The sequence below is a fragment of the Amborella trichopoda genome, chromosome 11, assembly GCF_054954075.1.
Source record: "Amborella trichopoda isolate Santa Cruz 75 chromosome 11, AtrichopodaSantaCruz75HAP2 v2.0, whole genome shotgun sequence".
Classification (NCBI taxonomy): domain Eukaryota; kingdom Viridiplantae; phylum Streptophyta; class Magnoliopsida; order Amborellales; family Amborellaceae; genus Amborella; species Amborella trichopoda.
Genome location: NC_142346.1, coordinates 39334967 through 39362314, shown reverse-complemented (window position 1 = coordinate 39362314; position 27348 = coordinate 39334967). Strand labels below are relative to the sequence as shown.

At 37.9% G+C, this 27348-nt stretch overlaps 2 protein-coding genes across 5 annotated transcripts; both read left to right on the top strand.

Moving 5' to 3' along the window:
- Positions 1–87: 87 nt before the first annotated feature.
- LOC18436887 (zinc ion binding protein) lies at positions 88–21050 on the top strand. 3 transcript variants are annotated; one of them, XM_011626071.3, is made up of 10 exons: positions 88–2171; positions 3663–3718; positions 6241–6513; positions 7386–7622; positions 13620–13739; positions 13946–14074; positions 18298–18398; positions 18555–18657; positions 19058–19119; positions 20931–21050. In XM_011626071.3, exons 1-7 carry the CDS (start codon positions 512–514, stop codon positions 18316–18318), a joined length of 2496 nt encoding a protein of 831 aa, XP_011624373.2. In that variant the 5' UTR covers positions 88–511; the 3' UTR covers positions 18319–18398; positions 18555–18657; positions 19058–19119; positions 20931–21050. The 3 variants fall into 3 exon arrangements, with proteins under 3 accessions (XP_011624373.2, XP_006847172.3, XP_088707607.1); XM_006847109.4 differs by lacking the exon at positions 19058–19119; XM_088851481.1 differs by lacking the exons at positions 19058–19119; positions 20931–21050 and having other exon boundaries at positions 18555–18862.
- LOC18436886 (Photosystem II reaction center PsbP family protein) lies at positions 20312–26171 on the top strand. 2 transcript variants are annotated; one of them, XM_006847108.4, is made up of 3 exons: positions 20312–21137; positions 21228–21383; positions 22322–22597. In XM_006847108.4, exons 1-3 carry the CDS (start codon positions 20793–20795, stop codon positions 22574–22576), a joined length of 756 nt encoding a protein of 251 aa, XP_006847171.2. In that variant the 5' UTR covers positions 20312–20792; the 3' UTR covers positions 22577–22597. The 2 variants fall into 2 exon arrangements, with proteins under 2 accessions (XP_006847171.2, XP_088707608.1); XM_088851482.1 differs by lacking the exon at positions 22322–22597 and adding an exon at positions 25929–26171 and having other exon boundaries at positions 20325–21137.
- The last annotated feature ends 1177 nt before the right edge of the window (positions 26172–27348 follow it).

Genomic DNA, 27348 nt, shown 5'->3' with positions numbered 1-27348 from the left:
ATCGATTTTTTAAAAACCCAATCCGGATCACCGATCCATTTTTTAAACCATTGACTAATACAATTGGCTAAACTGCCGATTCAAACCATTGATTCCGCAAAATATAGGGGTGGCAAAGAGTCAAGTCACGTCCAGCAGGGCGCAGACCCAGACTCGGACCTAACTAGACCCGACTCAAATATTCAAATATTTGTATATTTTCAGATCTATATCGAGACCCGGATAGAATCCACCCCTCAAGCCCAGCTGAGGTCGGATCCGCAGTCCCCACCTCCCAGGTTCTCCCTCATTGACTGCTATCCTTATAATTCCCGCCAATCTGTCTCTGTCCACTATTTTTGTCTTCGTCCTGCTGTCCCGTCCCTTCTCAGTCAACTCCTGCGAACCTCCTCCCTCTCTCCTTACGAATAAATCCCTCCACCTCTCTGTTCTCAGCTTCACTCTCTCCCAATTGCAGTGCGTGTCTTGGTTTGTCCAACCAATTTGTAGGTGTAAGTGTAACCCAGACTCGATGAATACGATGGAGATGGATATCCCGGAGTGTCCTGTGTGTCTCCAAGTCTACGATCCCCACCAGGTGATCCCCAGGGTCCTCGCCTGCGGACACTCCCTCTGCCAACTCTGCATCGTCAACCTCCCTTCCCACGATAACTTCGCTGGCACCATCCGGTGCCCTCAGTGCAACCACCTGGTCCCCTTTCCGCCTCAAGGCCCCTCTGCCCTCCCCAAAAACATTGACCTCCTCCGACTCGTCCGGACCTCGGCAAATCCGAAAACCTCTCCTGGCAATGGTTCCGACCCTCATCTCAAAACCCTAGCCAATTCTGATTTCGACGATAATTGCAGCAATGTCAGATTTGCGCTTTCCTTTGATGCAAGCTTCTACGAGACATGGAGAGAGTATGTGATCCCGAGCGAAGCCATTGAGGCCTCCTCCTCCTCCACAACAAAGGGGAGCGATGAATTCGTGGATATGCAATTCGAAGGAAGAGTGATGTTTTCATGGAGGAATTGGTTGAAAAAGGATCAGGAGGTGAGCCTTTTGCCTGTTGCGCGGGATTCCTCTCTGTCTGGTTCTCAACGGTTGCGTTTGAGCTACATGACACGAGTAATGGAAATGCTTAATAGGTTGAGAAAGGAGCAGAGGGAAGAGCTTGAGCTTCTCTTGAAAGCCTCTATGCTTAGACGCAGACTTTCCAGGACTTATGGGTTATGGATGGATTCAGATGGGGTTCTTATGCTGGTCTTTGAGAGGATAGCGCACCATGGTTCTGCTTTAGATTTTGATTTCTTGGTGGACTCTGATGAGTTGCAGGGTGGGTTTTCAGAGCATGGTCTGGAGATGATATTGAGAATAGGCTTAGAGCTCTGTGAAGCTTTCCTGGAGTTGCATGCGGAGGGCATAGCCATTGGATATTTAGGTCCTTCGTGTTTTGGTATTGATGAATTGGGTCTCGTGGTTCTGGACTTGAAGAATGTTTTGTTGATTGGGAGGGGAATAAGGATGTTCCTTGATCAAGACTGTACCTTTTCTGATCTAGTCAGGGCACAAAAATTCTTGAGCCCAGAGCTGTTTAATGCACTTTCCAATGATTTGTTGCCATCGAGAGGGGGGTTTTCTTTTTCGTTCAAATCAGATAGTTGGGCATTGGCATGTGTTTTTCTGCACCTTATTTTCAATCAGAAATCAAGAATTGAGGAGTTCTTCTGCACAATTTGCTCAAGAAGCGATGAAACAGTTGTTTTGAAGGAGAAATTAGCTTATATAATGGAGCTGTTAAACTCAAACAAGCAATTCGAACCGTTGGGGTATCTCCTCTCCAAATGTTTAGATTATGACACAGAGAGTCGCCCTGATGTGATTGATATTTGGAGATGTATGAGAACTGATCTCATTGAATCTCCTTGGAATTCTACTGTGTCTGGTTTGGTTACTCAAGAAGAAGCTGTATGTTGCTTAGTTGCTGGGGAGTTGCTCGTTTTGTCCAATACTGTTGAACGCACTATGCAAAAAATGCAAAAAAAAAGTGACTCTCATTTGAGTTCAGTGGAAACTAGTGGGAATGGTAATACTGATGGAAATGACGAGGGGGGTTCAAATATGGTGCCTGACATGGAAAGCTTGACCTTGGATGGCCACCATGATTGCATCACAGGTTTAGCAATCTGTGGTATGTTTTTACACTTCATGCTCGATAATGGTATAGAAGTCTCTGAATTATCTTCTTCGATTGAATTGATTGGTTCAACCATTTATCTTGCAGAAATTTTAGTTAAAACATTGCCAAAAGAGATTAAAGATATCGATTTTCAATTTTCTTTCTTTGCTGTTCTAGGTCCAACTACACTGAAATCAGGGAACAATTTATTTTGGTGTTGTTCACTGAGCCTGATATGCATTTTGCTTTTCTTTTCTTTTGCCTGGTAATAAAGATATTTGTTAAATATGAGAAAATGTAAAAGGTATAACAAGGTATGATAAACATTGTTAGAAAAACCAGGTGATCTAACTGGTGACTGCCCAGTTAGATCGGAACCGGCCCCTTGCAGGTTCCGGTTTCGGGCGGTTTTGGTGATCGGCTGGTATTAAAAAAAAAAAAGTATAAAATCCTAAAGATAAGGAATTTGGTTTTGTAATACAGTTTTTAATATTCTTTACATTACGGTAAAGATAAAAAATTGTTTTGGTCATTAATACTCACTTTTATATTTTCTCATCTTTTTCGAATTTTTTTAAAAATACCCCCTAGGCACTAATCGATTATTTAAAATCCATTTTTTTCATTAACTTTCAACTTCATTTGAATGTATTTTGTTTTAATCATTCTTTATATGCTTTTCATAATTTAATAGATTTTTTTGTATCTTTCTTATTTTTTTCAACAATTTTTTGACCGCCCGGGACTTGCTGGATTAGAACGGTTGAATTGGCCGGTTTACTGGTTAGGCCGGTTTACTGGTTAGGCCGGTTAAACCGCTTCTGACCCCATGTCCGGTTAACCGTTATGGTTCGATTTTGCGAACACTGATGACAAATAATCATCAATCTTGAGTCCTGGACATGTCTAGATGGCATCTCAAAACCCTAGGTTCAATCTCCACATCAAGAGCAAGATTCTCTCTAAATGACCGCTTGATTCAAAATGGTGTCTACTTCTTCATTGGCCTTGGATGAAATGCACAAAGGATATCCCTTTAGAATTAGAGAAGTCAAACCTCTTCCCGAGAAACACAGCCACATCCCATGTTGTGCTTGCTTTTCTTTCTCAAGCTGCATTCCAAATTCCTGAGTTTAGTTTTAGTTCTTTTCCTGGGCACAAACTTAAAGCAATGGTTTTCAAGTCAATCTGTGCCATGTATTTGCAAGTCCTGAGCAATTTAATGGAAGTGCTTTCTGAGCTTAGTTGTCCAAATAGCTTAAGAAACGATATTTGGTCAATACTTTTATTTTCGTCCTTTTCTTTGTTCTCAAATTACGAGCACAATTCTATTGTTTTTTCTAATATTTTGACAATTCATATGACTCCATAATTTAAGCTCCTTTAGTTACTTCACCACCATTTTGAAGCAATTGAAATAAAGGAGTTTCATCAGAATCATCATAAAACATCAGCAATCTTTGACACTGGCATTGAATGATAAGAATATTTGTATCTTTGCAGGTGATTATCTTCTGAGCTCCTCGTTTGATAAAACTATTGGTGTGTGGTCCTTGAAGGTATGGACTCATCTTTGTTTTGTCCAAATGTGATAAAGGCATGCTATTTTAGGTTTTGATAGGATAAAGCTCAACTTTCCGATGACATCATCATGATCATCACCATCATCATCATTATCCGAGCTTTATCCCAACTTTTCGACATAGTTTTATAATTTTAGTTGTATTAAAGGATATAAAAAGTGGGTTTCACATTTTAAATGGCATTAGTAATTTAGCATTATTTGGCTTGCTAAAAGCATATCCTTAGGCTGGCAGAGTCCTTTTTAATTTTTGAGTTTACATTGCACAAATCCTTGAAGATATACTAAAGTGAGAATCATACGCATTTCCTTTTACAATCGTGTTTGTTCATAAGGTTTGGAATCCAAGATCACTGAATTGTTGTGCTGCTCGGGGATATGGATCATACTTAGCGGTTGTTTGGCAATTGGAAGCTAGAATCAGTCTGAAATCCAGAAGTTGGAAGTTTGAGTGCATGGTAATAGAATATATTAGGTTTGATTAAGCTGTCTGGAACTCTGGGATTTTGGAAAACTAATTTTGGTTTAAATTGGGGCTTTGTAAACTTGGAGATCTAGAAATTAGCCAGTTCTAACCGTTAATTGAAGTTTCATTGATGAGAGGGTGATATTTGTTAGATGAATGTGATTTCAAAAATCGTAGCTCATCCACGGTAGGACTAAGAAAAAGGACGGTCTAGATCACATAAGAAAAGTATACTTCACCAATAAAATGCGAGCATGTATGACTATTTCAATTTTTTTTTTTTCATTTGATTGAGCTAAAATTTTGGGCATTCATACTTCTCACCCTCAGGCACCTATAAACAATATAAAACAATACTTTGAAAAAATTAAAATGACTGAAATGACCCAGAAACTTAATGAGTATTTTGGTCATTTTATTTCATTTTTTTATATTTATTTTTTTCAAATGCTCCCCCCTAATGAGGCACACACCATTCATATTTCATTTCGATCTGACCTAAAGAAAGTAAAAATGGATGAAGATGGGCCAATATGACCAAATAGTCCTATCGAAATTCTCCAATCTCAATTGTATGGTCTAGAGCATGTATGAGTATTTCAATTTTATTTTATTTTTGTATACATTGGATTGAGCTAAAATTTTGGATGTCCATGCTTCTCCCCATCACAGACCTATAAAAAGTGTAATGTAGATATTTCAAAAATCAAAAGAAATAAAACGACTGAAATACTCTAGAAATTTTGAGGCCTATTTTGGTCATTTTATGTTATTTGAGTTGATACATACATGTCCTGATAAGGTGCGCATGCTCTCCAAATTTCATCTAGATCTAATGTTAAAAAAAATGAAAATAGATGAAGATAGGGATAACATTTTCATAGTGAAAAATCATCATCATCATCCGAGCGTTATCTCAACTATTTGGGGTTGGCTACATGAATCCTGCTCGGCCATTCCATTCTATCAAATGTCATACTCTTTGTTAGACCATAAGTCACCATATCTCTCCTCACTACTTCCATCCAGGTCCCTTTGGACCTTCCCCTTGCCTTTTTTTAGAACCTTTCACTTGAATTAAATCACTCTTCCTAACCGGTGTTCTAGGTCAATGCTGGGCATGGCCAAACCACCCAAGTCTACTTCCCTTATCTTATTGCCTATTGGAGTTACCCATAAATTCACTCGGATGTATCCATTCCAAACTTTATCCTTTTTTGTCTTGCCACTCATCCATCGCAATATCTTCATCTTAGCTACACTTATTCATTTTCAAAGTGGCAAACAAGTCCAAAAGATGGAGTTTGCCTTTCTCATTTTTTGGAAAATCTCCATATTTTTTTTTTTGGTGGGTGGGGGGGTGGAAAGGAACTCTGTGATTCTCATTAGGATGAGAATTATGGCGGCTTCGGTGAAGGTAGGAGTGATAGAGACTTAGCATGATTGTGTTCATCTCTATGTTCCATTCGCTGGGGAAGAAATAATGGCACCCTACTAAATCCCTCAGATGGTACTGGTTAAGATTGCAGGCTGAAATGGGGAGCTTGGAGGTATAATGATTATTATTGGGGCCGCATTATTAAATTACTACAAATTGTAGATAGGTTTGTCATGATGTTCCACGAAGCTAGTCTGATGCGCATCATCTATCGTTGACAGACGCACTTTTGACTATCCGGTCATCCGCCTCTTTGCTTTGATCAATTTGAACGCTTGACGTCGGTCGGGCCGTATTATTAAGCAAGCGTTATACTAGACTGTAAAGAAGTGAATGTTATGCTATGCCGTCACCATTGTGGTGAATATGACGAAAATGTGTGAAATCATTAGTATATTCTATGTGGCTATGTGACTTGCTGAATTGGCATAGTTATCTTGTACTTTGTTACTCTTGACGACATCCAATGTACATTTTGAAGTTATAATCATAAATTCATAGGTATACATATTTAGTAAAGAGTACGAAATACGAATAATTGAAAGCTTATTTTCTTAGTGTATGTTGATAAGTGTGCTAATATCATTTCCTACAGGACTTCTCGCATGTACAATTTTTAAAAGGTCATGGGCATAGAATAGTAGCACTACTTGTTGTGCATGCAAAGGAAACCTTGTGCGTAAGTGGTGATAGTGGAAACAATATTTTTGTATGGACCATCAGTCCTGTGCTTGTCCATGAGCCTATAAAGAAATGGTCCGAACATAATGATTGGCGTTACAGTGGTGTCCATGCTCTGGCTGCTTCTGGGGCCGACTACCTTTACAGTGGAAGTGGGGATAAATCAATAAAAGTTTGGTCTCTAGAGGTAATGTATATTCAGTCTAATGATATAAGTTTCATTGTTATCTTGCAATTCAATTTTTGTGTAACGAAGTATGTACTTAAATTGATTTTTTTTTTTTTTTTTTGCCTTTTAACTAACATCTTGTTATGATCCATGAACGTAACTGTTCATTCTGCATGCCATGGATGCTACATATTTTCTACATCATTTTGTAAGACTACATTTTGTAGAAAACTTAAGTGATGCGTATTTTATTTATATTGTCTATTAGGGAACTTTATATATATATATATATATATATATATATATATATATATATATATATATATATATATATATATATATATATATATATGGAGTGATGAAAGTTTTTTCCTTTGTAGTCATTCAGGATTGATTTTTCAAAGAATGCACAAACAAGTAAAATGTGGAATCACTCATTGGGAACGCTAGTTATCTTGAAGCTTACACTAATGGTTTTTATATCAATATTTTATTTTTTACAGTTTACTTTTAACATTGAATTAGTCTCATAAAGCCATCTAATCCAAATACTTCTAATTCGGTGAAGACTTTGGGGCTCATCACTATATCTTGTGTTCTTCTTATATCTTCAGGAGACATCCTTACATTGGTCACATCATTGTGTGACTGCATGTCTAATATTGATCTACTACTTTGAATTTCACTTCTTGTGTTTCTCCTTAATTGATGTGCAGATTGTGCTCCAATAGCTGATGAGTATTGTTGACTGTTTTGATATCCCCTTTAGCTTAAGGAGCGTCATATGTTGCATTTTAAAAAATGATTCATTAATGCAAATCAACTTGGTTTTTAAACCAAGTTATTATATCAACTTGAATTTTTCATAATCACACTTCTTCATTTTTCAGGATTACACTCTCATATGTACAATGACTGGACATAAGTCTGCAGTTTCTTCCATGGCAGTAAAAGATGGGATCCTTTATAGTGGAAGCTGGGATGGAACTGTTCGTTTATGGTGGATTAATAGCCATACTCCTCTTGCTGTACTAGGAGATGATGCTTCCAGTAGTGTGAGCTGTGTGTCAGCCCTTTCAGTGGACCACAGTATACTTGTTGCATCTTACGAGAATGGCTCTATAAAGGTAAGTACGTAAGTGCCATTCTGTGTACTTACATAGGACATGAATGAAATTCTCCTGTTTGATGTATCTAATATATTTTGGCTTGTTTTTTTAAATGTGAGTTGCAGTTAAATTATGGCTGCCAGGCATAACTAATATGTTGGCGTGGTACTCTTCATGTTGGTTATTAGCTTTTCAAAATTTTAGGATTTGGGCTTGGACTTGGGCTTGATTATTTAAAGTGTTGACATTGCAACGCTACATCCCAAGTTTGAATCCTACTGCTGAACTACCCAAATGAAAAAGCTTTTCTGAATTTGGGTTGTAATATGGTCCAAGCGTGACCACCATGTTGGACAAGGCTTCCTCATGGTGGCTGTTTTCTTTTCTAAACATTCAAATGTAGTCTTCTTCTATAATCAAATGCTTTTTTGTATAGACATGTCTTTTGTTCATACTGGATTACAGTTATTGCTCCAAAAGTTTATTTATGCATAATTCATATTAGTATTTTAACAAAATCAGATATTATTTGGGGAGATTCCTGAAGTTTGATGCTATCATTAGTTTTTGCAAGCTTCTACACATATTAGTGCTGTCATTGTGGAGATAGAATTCCTCCCAGCCTGCTGCATATGTAGATTTTCGTGGTCTTGCTTCAGTTGTTCTCCATTCATACTCGTTCCCTGTCTCCCATTTAATTTTTTGCTGCATATGCAGATTTTCCTGGCCAAGGGTTTCATCTGGCCACCTAGGCAGCCCTAGAGCGCCTGGGTGGGCGCCAAATCCAACCTGAATAGGGCCTCACCTAGGTCCTATTAGGTTTGGAGAGTCTCCTGGGCCGCCTAGGCTGCCAAATTTTCGTTCACTGTTTCCACATGACTTGAATTACATGAATTTTATTGAGAAGGATCCAGATACTGCCATAACCAGACACCACAAAGCTTGATGAATTATATTTTCCCATATTCGATTTGAATCTGGGTCTGAACATCCGCTGATGACCATTAGTTCATAATTGCTTATGAAAATCAATTAACAATAATGTGTTGGGTGTTAATGTCTTGGCATATATAACTTTCTGACTGTTCCTGCATGCTTAACGTTTATGTGAGATATGAAAATTAATGGTTTTTTATTCCCACTATAATTTTTTTTAAATATAATAAAGGTTAAAAGGAATTTTCCTTTCGTTCTTTTTTCAGGTTTAGGGTTTGGAGGAGGTTGGTTTAGTTGTTAATGCTGTGTTTCTAACCAACTGACATTTTAAAGGGCATTTCATGTCGAAAGAACTGTCATTTGTAACTTGGTAGGGCATTGATTTGAACCCCCTCTTGGTGGGCCAATGGGCGGCCACCTTGTGAGGGGCCAATGGTTGCCCACCTCCATGAGAACCAATAGGAGTGTAACTCGACCATTTGCCTCTTGGAGGATCTATTAAAGCCTCAAAATGTAGAGAAAGAATGTTTGGATTCTCATTTTTATTCTCTCTTTACTGGAGTTTCAGGAAGGTGCTTCTCTGCTCATTTTTCTCTCTCTTGAACTGGAGTTCAATTGTTCCTTGTCCTAGTTTGAAGTGAATCACTGTTCATGTTTCTAGTGTTCTATTTGGGTGTGCAGACCAAAATAAGATATAAATTTCTTCACTGTGCTAGGTTGTATCCTGATGGTATCCTCGCTGAAAATTGATTGCATCTGGAATTGAAAAACTTGAAGACACCGAGGGCATCTCATTTCTCTAGGTCCATGTTGAGTACAACTCACTTTTGTTTGTATTTTTTAGCATTTGCTGGTTACTTGTTCAATATACAAAGTTCTTTTCAATGTAGCTCTTTTCAAAACTGTATTGTCAATGCAACATGTGTTTCCCTGTTAAGAGTGGAACCTCATGCTATTTGAGCTTTATGCTCAATTCTTTCTGTAAGGCATTGTCCCCATGACTCCCGTTTTGCGATTCAGGGTTCTTTGAGCTTTATGCTTGGACGTTTCTTAATGGCAATTGTCATTGGGTCTCCTATTCCAATAATCAATCCTACATGGACACCGACACAGGTGTCGGTATTTACGATGGGTCTGGGTGCCTAATGTGAGGCCACAAACCCAATACTTTCTCGACATGTACATACAAGTGTCACTGAGTGATATAATCCATTATGTAATATAATTTCTTATATTAATGTGTATACACCAAGTAGTGGAGCGGTATAAGTAAGCATCAGATTTTAGGAACCAAGAGTAGTGAGTTCAAGCCTGCTTGTGAGTTTTTGATAGTGTCTTATTTTGAAAAGATAATGATGTTTGTATTCATAACATAGTATTTCCATTATGTCCACATGAAGCTCCTCTGATGGAGTGGTAGTGTTGGCCATACATATTCAAGAGTTAAAGCTCAAATCCTAGCTTAAGCTACGTTGTTTTTACATTTTAATAACAAGTTTACCAACCCCCATCCCCCACATGGCTCAAAAAGTTCAAATGCATTTCAAAATTTAAAACTACTTTAACTCCGTGTGGCTCAAAAAGTGTTTAAATGCATTTCAAAGTTTAAAACTTTTACCCCAATGTGGCTCAAAAATTTAAATTCTTTTCAAACAACTGCCGTCCATGTGGCTTGATTGTTTGAAACTTGAGCCCAAAATAAGCTCCTAGGAATTATACTAAAGATCATCATAAACAAAGAAAGAAGTATAAATGCTAGGTTATCCTTCCAGGTGGACCTTAAAGCTTATATGATTTTAAATTGCAAGTTCTCGTATAAGATACTTCCGAAATAAGTGTCGACACAGTAATAAAAGTAGGTGGTCACTATACCGGACAAGTATCAAGAGAGTGTCGGCACATGTCGACACACGACATCTAAGAAAATAAGAATCTTCGAGTTAACACTGCTACCAATAACAATAAAACTTCATGTTCTTTGAGGTTTTTGCTCAGTTCTTTGCTCAACGGCTTTATCACCATGACATGTGTAATTAAGAGTAGAGCTTTATGCTCTTTGATCTTTATGCTTGGTCATCTTGCTTTAGGGAATTGACCTCATGTTCTGACATCAAGAGTCCACATCTTGTTTCGCGGTTAAGAGATTCCACTATTTGTTCCGTCTTAGGAGCTTGTTCAATGTGCTCTACCATTAAGAGAATGGTCAGCTCTTGTTCTATTGTTAATAACTTGCAAGATCCTGAGAACTCCTGTTCCTTTATTAAGAGTTTAGCACTCTTCCTTGAGCTCTTAATGCTCGATTCAGTGGTTTCTTTACAATGCTTTGAATTTGAAGCAAATTACATTAACTTTGAGGCCAAAAAGGCCCAAGTTTTGGTTGTTCGGGATCCAAGAACCAACAAATGCTATGCTCGTGTGGCAAGTGTTATGTTGATATTTTCTTTGGTGCAGTGTGTTGACACTTTCGCACGTGCTTCCAAAAACTCCTGTGTTGACATCGCCTATTTTTACCACCATGATGACACTTTTTTTAAAAGTGTTTTATATGGTAACTTGCAATTTTAAATCATAAGAACTTTAAGGTTTAACTAGTAGGATAGTCTAACATTTATACTTCTTTTTTTGTCTATGGTTTGATTCTTGGGAGCTTATTTTTTGTCCAAGTTCCAAAGAATCAAGCCACGTGGGGTTAAAGCTGTTTTAAAAGAATTTAAATTCTTTGAGCCATATGGGGGTAAAGTGTGATTGAGCAATGACAAACAAGTGTATCACAAAATCTCTTCTGATTTATGCCAGGGAGGTCAATCATTGGGGCTGTTTTCCTTAGGCAATTGATTGAGAAGTTCAAGGAGAACATAAAAGACCTCCATATAGTCTTTTATTAATTTAGAGAAAGCATAGGATAGGATACCTTTTTGTGGATGCTGGAAAAAAAAGGATACCTTTGATATGTACAAGGGAGCACTAATTAATGTGACAACTAGTGGAGAGACATGTGAGTTTTCAGTGGCAGTAGGCCTATATTAGGGGTCAGGATTGAGCCCATATCTCTTTGCGTTGGTTATGGACGAGTTAACTAGTCATCTATATGATAAGATCCCATGTTGTATGTTCTTTGTGGATGACATAGTTTTGATTGATGAGACTGGAGATGGCATAAATGCAAAGTTAGAACTTTGGAGGGATGCTTTAGAATCTAAAGGTTTTGATTTTAGTCAGACTAAGACAAAATATATAGAACACAAGTTTAGTAATAATAAGAGCAAAAACAAGGAATTAGTTAAGATTGATAGCTAATAAGTACCAAAAAGAGATTAAATTTGATATCTTGGGTTGATAGTTTATGAAAAATGATAGATTGATGAAGATATTGCTCATAGAATTTGAGTTGGGTGACAGAGTGGAGATGTGCTTCCAGTGTCTTATTTGATCGTCGCATACTAATGAAACTGAAGGGGAAGTTGTATAGGATGAGTGTAAGACCAACTATGCTTTATGCAATGGAATATTAAAAAATAAATAAACAACATATGCATAGGTTGAGTGTGGCTGAGATGTGGATGTTGAGATGGATGAGCAGCAAGACAAGGAAGGAAAGAATTCAAAATGAATACATTCAAAGGAACTTAGGGATAGCTCTAATAGGCAATAATGAGGGAAAGTAGATATGGGTGGTTTAGTCACGTACAACGTTGACCTAGAATAATACTAGTTAAGAGGGATGATTTGGTTCAAGTTGAAGTTTCTAAAAAGACAAGGGGAAGGCCCTAAAGGACATTGGATGAAAGTGGTGAGAAAAAATATAGTGAATATTGCCTGACTGAGGGTGTGAATCTTGATAGAGAAAAATTATGGAACAAGATTCGTGTAGCTAACCCCAAATCGTTGGGATAAGGCTTGAATGATGATGATGATGATGACATGGGCTAAAGTAGTTTTGACTTGGGGGTTTAAAGTAGTTTTAAATGTGAAAAACAACTTAGCTTATGTTAGGATTTTGAACCATAAAATACTTAAATATGAGGGTCATCATTACCACTTTACCGGGCTAGCTTTATGTGAACACAATATGATACTATGTTATATTAACAAATATCATTATCTTCTTCGAAATATAACATTACCAAAAATTCACAATAGAGTTTGCACTCACTACTTCTTGTCTCGTAAAATCTGATGCTTACCTGTACTGCTGCATTACTTGGTGTATGTATATCAATATAGGAAATTGCATTATGTATTGGATTATCTTACTCAGTTACACTTGTACAGATGTGGGGGAAGTATTGGGTTTTGGGCCTCATGTACTAGACACCTAAACACATACTAAATATATATACCTGTGTTGGTGTCCATGTAACACTGTCCATTGGCCCCCTACCAACCCAATGTTTTTCTGGTTTAAAAGGGACAAAAGTGACTGAAATTTTCTTCCTTGGCTTTGTCCCCTTGATGTGGCTGTTAGTTACAAGTCACCAATTGCTCGTTTCAGGCTGGCCTTCTTATGGTGGGCCTCTTTGCATAGGTGGGATGGATATGTTCCATGTAACTTTAAGACAAACCTTGCCCTGCCTTTTAAACAGGAATGATGTGGCAGGTCTGGTGTCCAATGTGTACTTATGTAGGACACTACAACATGATAACATCTGGTATGGATAATCTTTGCAATGTGCATCTCAGCCATGCAATCTATTTTCTAAAAAAACAGGTTGACTTGCTTTCTTTGGTTAAGATTCTGTTCCTTTTGTCATCAAGCTCAAGTTGGATATGTTTGAAAGATATTCTTTGTATAATTCTGTGCCCAATTTACTCTTCTCACCCGCAACATTGAACACAAAATGTCTATTCTTCCCAGAAGTAGTACTCCTGTTAAACCATGTTTTTTGCTTAATCAGTTTGACAATAATGTTACTTCCTCTTGTTTGTTGGAGTTCTGTTGCTAAATTCTTACTTTCTTGCACTTTCGCCATGGGTTTACATTTATCTTCAGGCACAATGTGGAAGATCCTGTACTTAATTTAGGGATATATATAAATCAATAGAATGCGCTATGTATATTCAGGTTTTTGTTTGTCTCAGATGTGGAGGAATGGTGTGCTTTTGAATTCGGAGCAAATCAATGGGGGTGCTATTGTTGCCCTTGAAATGAGAAGCAAATGGCTATTCACAGGAGGTTGGGATAAGATAGTGAATATACATGTAAGTATCTAATTTTACCCAGTTCCTCTTTTTGGACGCTTTTGACATAATTTCCTAACATTGCATGATCAATAATCCTTTCAATAGATGCTATGAGTTCTGAGGATTTGTAATCTTTGTGTCTGTTTTTATTTGGGATTTTAATTTTATTTTTCACTGCTCTTAGAAGATTTTTTCTCAAATGCGTTTTGCACTATTCACTATAGGAATTGCAAGAACGTGAGTTTGATGTGGATATCAGACCAGTTGGGGTTGTGGACTGTGATACAGTTGTGACCTCGTTACTGTATGGCAATGGAAAGCTTTTCATTGGGCTGTCTGGAAAGGTCATCAAGGTATGGTCTTAATATAATGATCTTATTTCATTTATGTTTCTTTGGTGCATCTATAACAAGAAAAAGTAGTTTATGGTTAGCATATATATATGTTATATATTGAGGATTACTGTTGTTACACATGTTATCAAAGGGTAGTGTTGGTATTCCCATGTATCAAACCGTATGTTTGGATCTTTGCTCTATTATTATATGTGAATTGCATATTTTTCAAACTATATATCGAATAAAATATGATATTTGCCAAAAGGAATGTTTGGCATTTGTTGTATACCTTATTTCAACTTCAAACAGTTCCCAGGCATTTTTGTTAGGCTTTGTCACAAAACTAACTGGTGTTGCTGATTGGACATGGAAAAAGAAGGTTCTGGTTTTGGAACGGTTCAGTTGTGACTTATGATGAATAGGGTTTGTGGGCTATCATTAGGTATATTTTATTTGAGTTTTGGGCTTTTGTATATGCGTTATGAATTATTTTAGGGCATCATGCATAAAAGGGGAATATTAACTGTTTTTGGGAGAAAAGAAAAGTGAGATTTGCCCTTTCTGGTGCTATAGGATGCTGAGTTCATGCTTTCTAGGATTTTTTTCTTTTTGTTATTAATAATGCTTCCCAAATAGTTGGGATAACACTCGGATGATGATGATGATGATGTTATTACAATGCTTGTAGCTTTCACTCTGTTGTCCCATTTTTGGTGTTATGCATAGAGATTTCTAATGCTCGTGGTGTATCTCCACTTCCAGTAAGCAAATTGAGCTTTCTTGGTTTAGAAGATTCATATTTATTTTATTTGTCTTGGATTGCATTAGTCCATATGTACTTCTGATTTGTTCACCAAGTCCCACACGTCTCCTTGATGTAAATTCTTAAGAGTTTGAGAAGGTTTGTTGGAAAGTTCATTTTGTATTGAGATATTAGAGAGTGAAAATGAATTGGATCCTTTTCTTTGATCTTTTGCTTATTGGTTTTCCCTGAAGTGCAGATTAATCTTCTACTTTTTGGGTAATGCATTTAATCTTTTCTGCTGTATCAATTTGTTTGTATTTCTCTTTTTCACATCTCTGATCATAATGAAGGAAAGCGTCTCTTTCTCTCTGGTGCGTGTGTACAATCTGCAGTTTTGTGGTTGCTGTAGAGAGTTAGTTGGTCACAGATATGAAACCAGGAATGTGTCCGACTCAGGAACAAGATGTAGATGATTTTCCATCATTAGAATATATTGAAGTAGTCTGTGGTCAGTGGATGACTTGAGCATGTGCAACACAGAGATACTAGGGCTCCTTCGCAACATCAATTCTGTTATGCTGGTTGGACCATGGAAAGCAATAGTATGGTATCAGTGATCATAACCTTGTATGTTTCTTGCAGGGATTATGTCCAAGGAGATAAGATACATTGTGCCTTCAGTTATCATTGGAATGTTTCATTGCTTTATTTCTTTCCCATTCATTATAGCAGTGAGCATTTGCATCAGTAAATGAGAATTCTTAGGACTTATCAATCTTGAAATTCTACTACTTAGTATGAACGCCACCTTCATTGCCCTCATTCCTAAAGCGGAGGGGATAGAAGAACTCAAGGATTTCAGACAGCTTTTGTGAAGGACCGCTAAATTTTGGACGGTGCCCTCATCGCCCACGAGTGCATACACTTAGGAACCAAATCCAAGATTCTGGGGTTTCTGATCAAACTGGAATTGGAAAACCTTACAACCACGTTGACTGGGAGGTCTTAGACGAAACACTTCTTTGGATGGGCTTTGATCCTCGTTGGTGTAAATGGATCGAAGGGGGCATCTCTAACCCCTTTTTCTCGGTTCTCCGCAACCGCATGCCCAAGGGCTTCTTTCTGTCTTCTAGGGGTCTTAGACTAGGGGACCCCCAGTCTCTATTCCTTTTTGCCACTGTTGCCGAGGTCTTCAGCAGGTCCCTAGTAAGGTTGTATCGACACAATCTTTTGGACGGCTTCACTTGCTCCAATGGAGGTCTGGTCATCTCCCATCTCCAATATGCCAATGACACCCTCGTTTTTTGTGGGGCCTTCGAGCAACAAGTGGATTCGCTTCTCCTCTTTCTCAAGTGTTTTAAATTGGCCACTGGCTTCAGGGTTAACATGGCCAAATCGAAGATGATTGGTATTGACATATAGCCCTCGGCCACTCAAGTTTTCGCTGATAGATGGGGCTGTGTGGTGGACAATCTCCCCTCCACCTAACTGGACCTCCCACTCTGTCATGGCAAATCTAAACTCAGGCAATGGGGTCAATAATTGACACATTTGATCAGAGGCTACCCACTTGGAAAGGCAGATTCCTGTCCCCAGCCGGCAGAGTAACCCTCATCAAGGCTACCCTTTCCAATGTCCCCATCTTCTATATGTCCCTCTTCCACATGCCCACTGCGGTTGCATCTCATCTTGAAAGACTCATGGGATAGCGAAACCAAGAAATACCATCTCATTTCTTGGACCATAGTTTGCAAGCCCAAGTCTCAGGGGGGCCTGGCATCCCCTCCCTCAAGCTCAATAAACCCGGCCTTATTGGGCAAGTAGTGGTGGCTCTTGGCCACCCAGGAAGGCTACCTGTGGCAAACTGTGCTTCGTCACGAATACCGGCTTATAGCCCTCCATGGCTACCCCATCTCACATCCTACAACTCCAGCTCAGGAGCTTGGAGATCCGTTTTACACTGTCTTTTCCCCTTCAAAGCTAACATTTGTTTCCATGCTAGGGTGGCCAGCAACATAAACTTCTGGTCTGACCTTTGGATCAGCCACACTCCTATTTGCTAGAGATACCAACATCTCGGTTGCAGACTCCTTTCAATCCAATGGAACCTCCTGCCGTCGGAACCCAAATTTCCGTAGACATCTCCTTGAAGGTGGGACTAATGTCTTCCTCCAAGTCCAAGCCCTCTTACACCCTGTATACCTTTCCCTCTATGGACAAGACAAAATTATCTGGTTCCCCACCACAGACGGCTCATTTTCTGTATCCTCCTTGTATTGGAAACACTAATCCTCTTTACTACAACCGCTAATCCCACCCCCTCCATTGCAGCCAAGGCCCGGCAGGCCTTTATTCCTCCTAAAATCCAATTTTTCTGTTGGATCGCCCTTTCCGAAAGGGTCTTAACAGTAGACCAACTTTGTAGAAGGGGTATGATCACCCAAATCGCTGCATCATGTGCATGGCAGATGAGGAAACTAAGCCCTCACCTTTTCATCCATGGGTGCATTGCGAGCATGCTTTGGAAGGATATTCTTTTACTTTTCAACAGGTCTTGCACTACCCCTAGGTCAGTACCCCAACTGTTCGAGTTTGTGAGGTTCCTTCCATGGGCCTCTTTGGGAATCCTACTTTAGAGGGCCTCCGTAGCAGCCACGCTTTGGGCCATCTGGATCGAGTGCAACAATTGCATTTTTCAAGGCTGCTTTTCGCCTATCCACATCCTCAGGGTCAACTTCAAATTGAAGGTCACTTTTGGGCCTCTAATCACAAGTACTTCAAGCATCTCTCAACCTCAGCCTTCCACCTGAATTGGTAGACTCTCCTATCCGTAAGGCCCCTCGACATCCCCACTCATCCTGTTGGAGACCAGAACAGGGAAAGACCAAGCTCAACTTTGATGGCTGCTCGCTTGGCAACGCAGGTCCTGCTGGGATTGGAGGCATTCTCTTCTCTTTTGCCAAATCATCGGTCGAGCTGACTCCACCATGGCAGAAGCTCTCGCTCTCCTAGAAGGGCTCAAACTTTTCAATCCTCCTTGGAGCACCGAAATTATTGTGGAAGGAGACTCTAGAAATGTAATCCTATGGGCCTTAGGGGTGTGGCACCAAGTCGCAGATGCCCTTGCTAGAAAGGCGCAGCATTGACAGGCGAATACTTGCTGTCCACCTTTTTTGGGTTTTCAGCTTCTTGGCTGCCTTTTTGCTGTATGTAATTTTTGGCATCTACCACCTTCTCGGTTGGTTTTGTATAGAGCTACTGGAGTAGTGGGAAGTGTTTTTTTTTTTGGCAAGCTGTACATCTAAACTCTTTAATACAATACAATAGTGAACACGTTAAAGAAAAAAAGAAGAAAAAATTGTGATTCTGAGATGATTTTAATGCTGCATTTCTGGTTTCCCTTTGGTATATGGTAGAAAATTCTTCCTCTACTGAATTATTTAGTGGGATGAGTAGGCCCAAACTGAGAGTTGTATGTTCTTCAATTGATTAGGTATACCATCACCCTTCCTGAGATCCATTAAGTCAAAATCCAATCCTTGGCAGTTGGTGGCATGTGCTTTTCATTGATATGGTTTTTGGTGGTTTGATCAGGTATGCTGTTATTCTATGTCAGGTCAAAGAATATTTGATTTGCTTTTGGGTTTTATTTGTTAGTAATATAAAAATAACATGTATGGACCAGAATCTATCAAATTAAAGGACATGGTTGGCTCTCCTGACTACATATCTCTTGCTTCATCTGTCTAGTTTGTCGACATTTTTCCATTGGGGAAGGAGATTAAAGGAAGCTGAGGCTTCCTTTGCTATGGAGCCTGGAAGAAGACACATGTGAGATTGCCCATCGCTGAATGTACGTAGTCTTCACTCTTGTGATGAGACTGATCCTTTTACAGTTGGTTAGTATTGTTTGGACTGCCAAGTAAAATGTAACAAAATTAGTGTTAGTACACATCCACACAAGGAAAATTGCTGAGTGAAATACAGAGAGACGCACACAAACAACCTCTTAATAAAATGTAATGACATGAATCTTTTAATATATGTCTGCTTTAGCACTTGATTTGGTACTGACTGCCAATGGAGCTCTCTCTCTCTATCTATCTATATATATATATATCTGTGTGGCTATGAGCATAGCCTGGAATGCTGATGCGACGGCCCCTGTTGTCACTAAATGTTATTGTGAGCTTCCCTGAGCACCATATTGAAGGGGAGGCAGTATTCATGATTGAATTTCCTAAAAATTTCAGGTACAAAAGGAATATAGCAAACCATACCGTGTTGGCCACAACATTATGCAAGACAGATTCCGGTGAAATTTGTTAAATGCATCTTTATTCCAGCTCCGCTTTTGTTCTCCTAAATTAACATGTGACGATTCTCTTTATGTTTTATGTTCTCTCTGCCCAGATTTGCATGTTTTTACTTAACAAAAGCAAATTTTACAAAACTAATGCTATCATTAAGAAATGGGATTGTATACTATAAGGCCATTCACTTTGGTACACAGAGGTTACATTTACTCTTAGCCATTGGATGTGAAATTTGACAAATTGGGGTGTATCACAAAGTTGAAGAAATTTTATTTGGGACCTTATGCATAGTCAATGACATATCGCCAGCCACGTTGCACATCAAATGGTCAATATTGAGTATGACCTTGTTACCAAAGTAATGGCCTTAATGTATATTTATCCTTGAGAATAGTCCCTTCCTAAATAGTATGTGAATATACTTAACCATCATTTGATTTGAGACTTCCTATAGGCATTGTTCTAGAGTCCACCATCTTGTGAACTGTTCTATGAGTGTGGCATCAATGTTTGTTATACAAAAAGTATCTAGTACTTGGAAAAGTGTATTGTGCCGTGGGGAGTGTAATTCAACATTAGTTTCCCTAACGCACCAATCATCCATCTTAAAGATGGATGGAAAAAAGTGATACTCCCACTATCGATTAAGGCTAAAGGTAAACAATCGTTCTTCAATTTTTTTTATTTTAAAGTTTTACAAATGTATTTGTTTTTACGTATTAACGATCTCTATGTTAGAGATTGTATATTTCTAACTAAAATTCATCTAAAGAACAAATCATGGAGAGAGGATGCACATTTACATATGAGTTAGCAGTCTCATACAAACTGTGTACCCAATACTTTAGCTTAAAAATTGAATATATTGAGACGTGTCTATACAATTAGTATAAAGATGGGGGAGGGAGGACACTATTATAAGGTTTAAATCCCACCCAAAGCCTTCAATTAATATTCTATTATTTTAGGATATTAAAGGTATCCTAAAAGTATGTGTCCACATACGGTGAAAAAAGATCAATATCTGAACGCTTTATCATCATGGTTTTTTTCAATTATTTAGGATAAGCTATATGAATCTTGGTCTGAAATTTTACTCTATCAAGGGTTGCATCTAGATGGCTTCATGAAAGGGGATATGTACACTAAGAGCGATTGAAGTTAATATCATCAAAGGATGAGGTTTGTATAAGGTTGCCTCCTTATACTGTATAAGTAGAAGTAAGGTGCACTTATAAAATTTATTTAAAGATTCGTTTTGGTGTTGAAAGTCATACGATGGCTTCAAAATCTCTTTTTATCTTCAGATATAAAATTTAAAATTTTAAAAATAGTGTTCATCGAGTAGATCAACAAGTACTTGAAAATCTTGAAAATAGACAGTCCGGATAATCTGTTACAAGATATACTATTTTTCGGACTTAAATTTTTTTTTTTTTTTTTTCACGTCCATTCATCTCAAGGTCGAAATTTTGAGTTGAAGGATTCTCCTATGCCAAAACACTCTCCACTGTAGGTTTGGATTTTTGAGGTGCACCTTACTGCCCCTTATATAAACTTTTTCCACCATCGAGGTGAAGTATACACCATGGTCCATGTTTTGCATGGTGATGTTGGAGTAGAGGAGCGCTCAAAGCTAAGCCAATACGGGGAGTTGGGTTTGTGGTGAAAGATGGGAGTCCAAGGATGGGCAATCTCAACATCCTCTTCATTCCCACACTACCAAAACCTCACTCCCCATTTTCTGAATTCATTCTCAAAAACCCAACCTACTTCTTCTCATCCCATGGTCATGGTTGTTACTCAGCAGCATCATGTCTCAATGAGAGTCATGGTTAGCAAGAGGGACATATTCATGGCCACGACGTTTTTCCCTCTCTTCCCCTCTCCTCTTTCCAGTGCCACACCCACACAACAGCAGAGACAGAAAGACAAAGGATTGGCAGAGGGAGAATTGGAGAGGTACACGGATGCGAAGGAGAGGTTCACCTTGCTCAAGCCCTCCTCATGGATCAAGGTCTCTCTTTCTTTCTCTATTTTACTGCAATTTGAAATTCTCTCTCTATTTGTTTGCAATTTGAGATTGGGTCCATAGAAATTGTGTTAGGTGGAGAAGGCAGGCGCTGCTGCTCTCTTCGAAGATCCAGTCGCAAAGGGCAACAACATTGGGGTGGTGGTGAATCCTGTCCGCATAGCTTCTCTTAAAGAATTTGGAAGCCCCCAAGATGTTGCCCTCAAGCTCATCCAAGCTGAAAAAAGAAAGGTATGTTTTGTTTTTTGATATGTATGTAATGCATTAATGCATGCCAAACAATTTCCCTCTGAATATGCAGAGAGAGAGAAAGAGAGCGACACTCTTTTCCAAGAAATGGGTGGATTGGCCTTTAGAGAGAGAGAGAGAGCACACCATTTTTTTTTGGCCATGAGACATGGTTGGGTTGGGTTCTAGAGAGAAATATTTGGGCTGTGGAGAGCGATAGAGTTGGGTTTGTGTGGCAGGAGAGCACAATGTTTAGGACCGGGCCAAAGAGGCAGAGGCCCAGCTCTGCCATGCTCTATCGGCCGGCCAAGTTGAAAAAGAAAAAGGATAAAGTTTTTATAAGGCCTTAATGAAAATAAAATAAAGTTTTATATCAAATCCTCATCTAAAAAACACTCTGGACAAAAGAAATATCAATGATGGCTCTAAAATTAATTTCCACCACCAGCAATTAATTTTGAAACACAAAGAATGTGTAGTTCTTGTGTATATATGAACACTTGGTTTTAGGGTAAAATAGACTGCCTAGATAATTTGTTACAATATATACTATATTTAGAGTTGAAATCCTAATTTTTTTTCACCACCATAGCCGAGATGATTGATGTATAGGTTTTCCAATACTTGTATAGGTTTTCCCATACTTATTGGGATTTTCCTATCAAACCATTTTTCAATAGAAACTTAAAAAAAAATAAAAAGTCATAAAGAACAAAAGTGCATGTGGAGTTTATCAAACCATTTTTCAATAAAAACTTAAAAAAAAATAAAAAGTTATAAAGAACAAAAGTGCATGTGGAGTTTGGAACACATTTTTGTGGCCCTGGCCCTAATTTTTTAAGACGTGGCTGAACCACCCAGCCCATTGGCACCCATTGATGAGGTTTTTGAGAGAGAAATTTGGGTTGTGGAGAAATGAAAGGGTTGGGTTTGTGTGGCAGGAGAGCACAAAAGATGCACAGTTGATTCGTGTGGGGGAGAGAGAGGGTGATGGGGGTTTGGATGTGTACGAGATGGAATACAAAGTGGACAGCACCAGAGGTGGGTTGAAGAGGATATTATCTGCTGCATTTGTTGCATCAAGAAAGCTCTATCTCCTCAACATTGCCTACTCTGATTCACCTGAAAATCCTCTTGATCCCCTCACCACTTCTCTTTTGGAACAAGTCCTTCAATCCTTTGATTCACTCAATTGAAAAGCATTTTATTCATCGTCATTGTTGTTCTCTTTCCTCTAATTTTATTTGCAATTCTTTTTGTTGAGAAGCTAATGATGGATGACGTTTCCATGGGGCGCAGGCTTTATGAAAACAAAATAAAACCTCACGTCAAATCTTCATCGGACGGCACTTTCACCATTGGAAATCGGCTCTAAAAGTAATTTCCAAACCCCAACAATAAAATTTGAAACTAAAAAAATAGTACAAATCTTGCGGATATGTAAACACTTATTTTTAAAGCGAAATGGAGGGTCTAAATGATTTGTTGCAATATTTACTATTTTTATAATTTGAAATCCTAATGTTTTTGCACGACCATAATGTTTATATGAGATGATCGATTTAAAGGTTTTTTGATGAGTTATGAGGGAAGGCTTTACTTATTTTGATAGGGCTGCAGTTCTATCAAACTATTTTCCATTTAAGTATATGAATTGAGATGTCAAGACGGGTTAGCTTAGGGATGTGGTTTGTATAACAGCTGAGGACAATCAAAGTGAGGCTCACCCTTAAATAGTATCAATAGATGTTGTTTCTATACTAGAAATCTTTGTGAGGGGCTGAATTTTTTTTTTTATACCTACATAGTGTAGATCAAGTGGATCAATGAATACTTGAAATCTTGAAAATTGACGGTCCAAAGATGCACTATTTTCAAGATTTGGAATTCATTTTTCTCATGTGCATACATCTTGAGGTTCAGATGATCGATTTGAGACAGATTTTAGACAAGAAATTTGGGACTTGTTGATCTCAATTATCCAAAATCTATTCCTTTTCTAGATTCGTTATTGAGGATTAATTTGGAAGTTTTCAGCCTCGACCCGCCAAGATATTTCCCCATTTTCAACAACCGTAAATGCATCAGAATTTGAAGGACCCAATGCAGATTACAGAGCACATTTCGCTCTAAAGTGACTTCCTGATGTAAGAAATTAACCGTCCTAAACAAGGATAGGATTTCTTTTGGCTTGCATAAAGAATTGTTGAGTGGATATCCTAATTTTAGAATAAAGGATACTGGAGTTTAGGGGTGGCAATTGGGACTCGGAACTGAAAATATAATATGGGACCTGGATCCAGATTTAGATCCAAACTCGAAAAATATTACGGGATTGGGACCTGGAACTGAAAACATAATGTCGGACCTGGATTTGGGTCTGGACCCGGGCCCAACCAAACCCAATCGGACTCGACCCAAAAATTAAAAAATTTATAAACTTAAATATATAATTATATTTCATAAATAGGAACCTAAAAATATAATATGGGTCAAGGATCAGGACCTGGACCTAAATAGTATACAGGTCCTATTTTTAGACCATACCCATACTTGAGTCTACACATCCGGTACCGGATCAGGTCCGGGTCTATTGCCACTCCTATACTAGTGTTGTGCGACACAGAAGGATTTTGGATCCAATGATTAATAATATAGAATTATAACTAATAAAGAGAAGGGGCTCTAGTCAGATGTGGTCAAGGTGGCAGGCGTCCAATATGACACCTAAAATTACATTATCAAGTCTCAAGTTAATCATATAAAAATAGTAAAAAAAATAAAAAATCAATAAATAATAAGGGCTTTGTTGTCCAGGATTAAAAAAGAAATCAGTATTTTAAAATTTGGATTGATGGGGTTGATTGATGGGGTTGGTCATTTATTACGGATCCATAGATTGGCCATCCAGATTGGGTTTGAACCAGTCTAAATTGGAGATAAAAAAATGTTAAAAAAGAAAAACAAAAAGAAAAAACAAGAAGAGATTCATGGAGTGATGGTTTAAGGGATCTAATAAAACATTTAAAAAGCTTGAAAAAGAAAAAAAAATATAAGAAAAAAGGCTTAGGGAGAATTGGGACAGGAATCGGACCGATTCCCATCTAAATTGACTAGTGATTTAAAGAACATCGGGTCGTCGGCATGGAATTGCCCGGTCCGACCTTGGTCATTCTGTTCCGATTCTACATATGTATAGGAAAATGGCCGAGTCTAGAAGAGCGTTTTACACAGTAAAATGATGATTCTCTACAGTAAAATGGCGATCCGAACCGGTTTTAAGTTGGTTCACTGTTTTTTCACGTATTTTTTCACCAGTTCACTATTTTTATGCATATAATAAAACAACGACCTTGACCGATTTTTGGGGTGCCTGATCCGGGTGACCGATTCATTTTTTAAATCATGGAAATCGATAATAAAGATTGAAAATCACCTTGTTTTAGACAAGAAAAATTGTTCCATGCATCAGGGGACACATTTCTATATTTGCCTCCCCTAAGTATAAAGCATCCATTTTAAGGATGGATGTCAATAGGTGATCGATCTAAAAGCAAATTGGTAGTCGATCTAAAGACAGTTAAAACTAACAATTCAAATGATTTCTTTATAAAATTATTATTTTTAATTTTAAAATTTTATTTATTTATTTTATAATCAGGATCTCCATGTTAGAGATTACAAAATTGAGTAGAAAAATCCATCTCAAAATTATATTTTTAAGAGGGGACTCATTTCTACATGGACTCGTACAAACCTTATCCAGACAGATAAACTGCAAAAGTCTCACAGGGTCTAGAACTAGGAAGGACCAATGAAGCTGCTTTGTGATTTGATTTTGATTTCTACCTAATCATCCAATCCCTGAATTCCAAATAGCCTGCGCACTTACTGCTTGACCGCCCGCCATGAATTATCTTACTTGACTCTCTCTCTCTCTCTACATCTCTCTCTCTACCCCTCTCTCTAACACATTCTCTCTACCCCTCTCTCTCTAACACTCTCTCTACAAATCCTAAGATTTCACTGGTTCTCTCGTTATAAATAGTGAACATAGTCCTCCGAGCAGCCCAAGGAATTATGGTTTCAAAATTGGAGCCCACTTTCAAGTGTCATGGTCATAATATTGAAAATCTTTCTGATAGCTTTAAAATGTATTTTTATTTTTTGTTATAAAATTTAAAGTTTAAAGATAGTGTAGATCGAACGTATCTATGAAAACTTGAAAATTAACGGTCTAAAAATACTTTATAAGATGCACTATTTTTAAAACTTAAAATCCATTTTTTTTCTCATATCCATACATCTTGATGTCAAGATGATCAATTTGAGGATATTTGAGCATCAAAACAAACTCTTCTAATGAAATTTTTGAGGTGGGCTCTAATTTGATTGTTTAGAGCTTCAGCTCCATATAAACTTTATATATATATATGTATAATTTTTTTTTCCACCTTTCATTTTGACGTGTAGTAGAAGCACCATTTTTGGATGTCCATCTCTAAGATGGAGGCCTAATGCATGATGAGGGGTGTTGTTTGTCTGCAGTGGCGCAGCTCCAAGAAATTTGTCGGCCAGCCCCAAAAATCCCCACTACAAAACTTTGTAGGTGTTTGTTAACATATTTTGAGGCCTTGTGGAATTTGAAGCCCAATTGCTTAAATTTAGTTTTGGAGAATTTGTTATGACTTGAAAAATGGACGGTCCAAAAAAATGTGTTGTGCTGAGAGAAGAACTATTTTGAGGGCACAAATCTATTTCTTTTCTAGATTCAGTATTGAGCATTGTTTTTGGAAGTTTTCAGCCTCGGTCCTCGAAGATACTTCTCCATGTTCAACATCCGTAAATTTTTTTTTTTGGATAATTCAATGGAGAATACAGTTCCCTACCCGTTTTACAGTTATTTTTATTTTTGATTTTTTTGGAGAAGATACTTCTTCATGTTCAACATCCACAACTATTTTTTTTTGGGTAATTCAGTGGATTTATTTATTTTTTTTTTGGGGAAGATACTTCTCCATGTTCAACATCCGCAACTATTTTTTTTGGGTAATTCAGTGGAGAATACAGGTCCCTACCCATTTTAAAGCTACTTTTTTATTTATTTTTTTAGGTATTTCAGTGGAAAATACTTGCTCCTATCCATTTTTAATTAATTAGTAGTTTTTGAAGATGTCAGTGAGAATGAAAGCCACCATCTTAAATTAAAATATAAGGTGGTAAAAGGTGTGCTACCGCCGCAACCTCAGCCCCTTTCCTGCAGCTACCTTTTCTTACCGTAGGCTAATGCATCATAATTTGAAAGAGTAAATGCAGATTCCATAGCACATTTCGCTCTAGGGTGACTTCCTGATGTAAGAAATTAACCGTCCTAAACAAAGACAGGATCTTTCGGCATGCATACTTAATTGTTGAAGGAAAATTCTAATTTTAGAGTAAAGAGTACTGAACTAGGGGAGGCAACGGGTCGTGTTGGGTCCGGGCCCTCCGTACTTGGTCTCGAACGAAAAAATATTAAGGGATTAGGACTTTGAACTCAAAAAATAATGTGGGACCCAGACTTAGACCCAACCCAAAAATTGAGATTTCTATGTATTTAAATATATAAATATATATCATAAATTGAGACTTAAAAATATAATATGAAATCCGTACTCATACTCAAATAGTATTTGAGTTCAATATTTAGACCAGAACCCAAGTCCAATTTGTAGACCTATACCCAGACTGTGTCGGATCTCTCCGTCAATTATTGGGTCAGGTCCGGGTCGATCGCCAAGCCTAGGGTTGCGGGACACATGATAAGAAGGATTATGGATCCAATGACTAATACTATAACATTATAACTACTACAGAGAAGGGGCTCTAGTCAGATGTGGTCAAGGTGGCAGGCGCCTAATATGACACCTAAAATTCCATTATCAAGTCCCTCGTTAATCATACAAAAATTAATAAATAATAAAAAAAC

Bases quoted from the DNA above. Each gene is read 5' to 3' on its own strand.
- LOC18436887 (XM_006847109.4), top strand. From the start codon at position 512: ATGAATACGATGGAGATGGATATCCCGGAGTGTCCTGTGTGTCTCCAA. The intron at 7,623-13,619 runs GTAAGTACGTAA...TGTTTGTCTCAG, and splicing joins ACGAGAATGGCTCTATAAAG to ATGTGGAGGAATGGTGTGCT. The intron at 13,740-13,945 runs GTAAGTATCTAA...TATTCACTATAG, and splicing joins ATAAGATAGTGAATATACAT to GAATTGCAAGAACGTGAGTT.
- LOC18436886 (XM_006847108.4), top strand. From the start codon at position 20,793: ATGGGAGTCCAAGGATGGGCAATCTCAACATCCTCTTCATTCCCACAC. The intron at 21,138-21,227 runs GTCTCTCTTTCT...AAATTGTGTTAG, and splicing joins AGCCCTCCTCATGGATCAAG to GTGGAGAAGGCAGGCGCTGC. The intron at 21,384-22,321 runs GTATGTTTTGTT...TTTGTGTGGCAG, and splicing joins TCCAAGCTGAAAAAAGAAAG to GAGAGCACAAAAGATGCACA.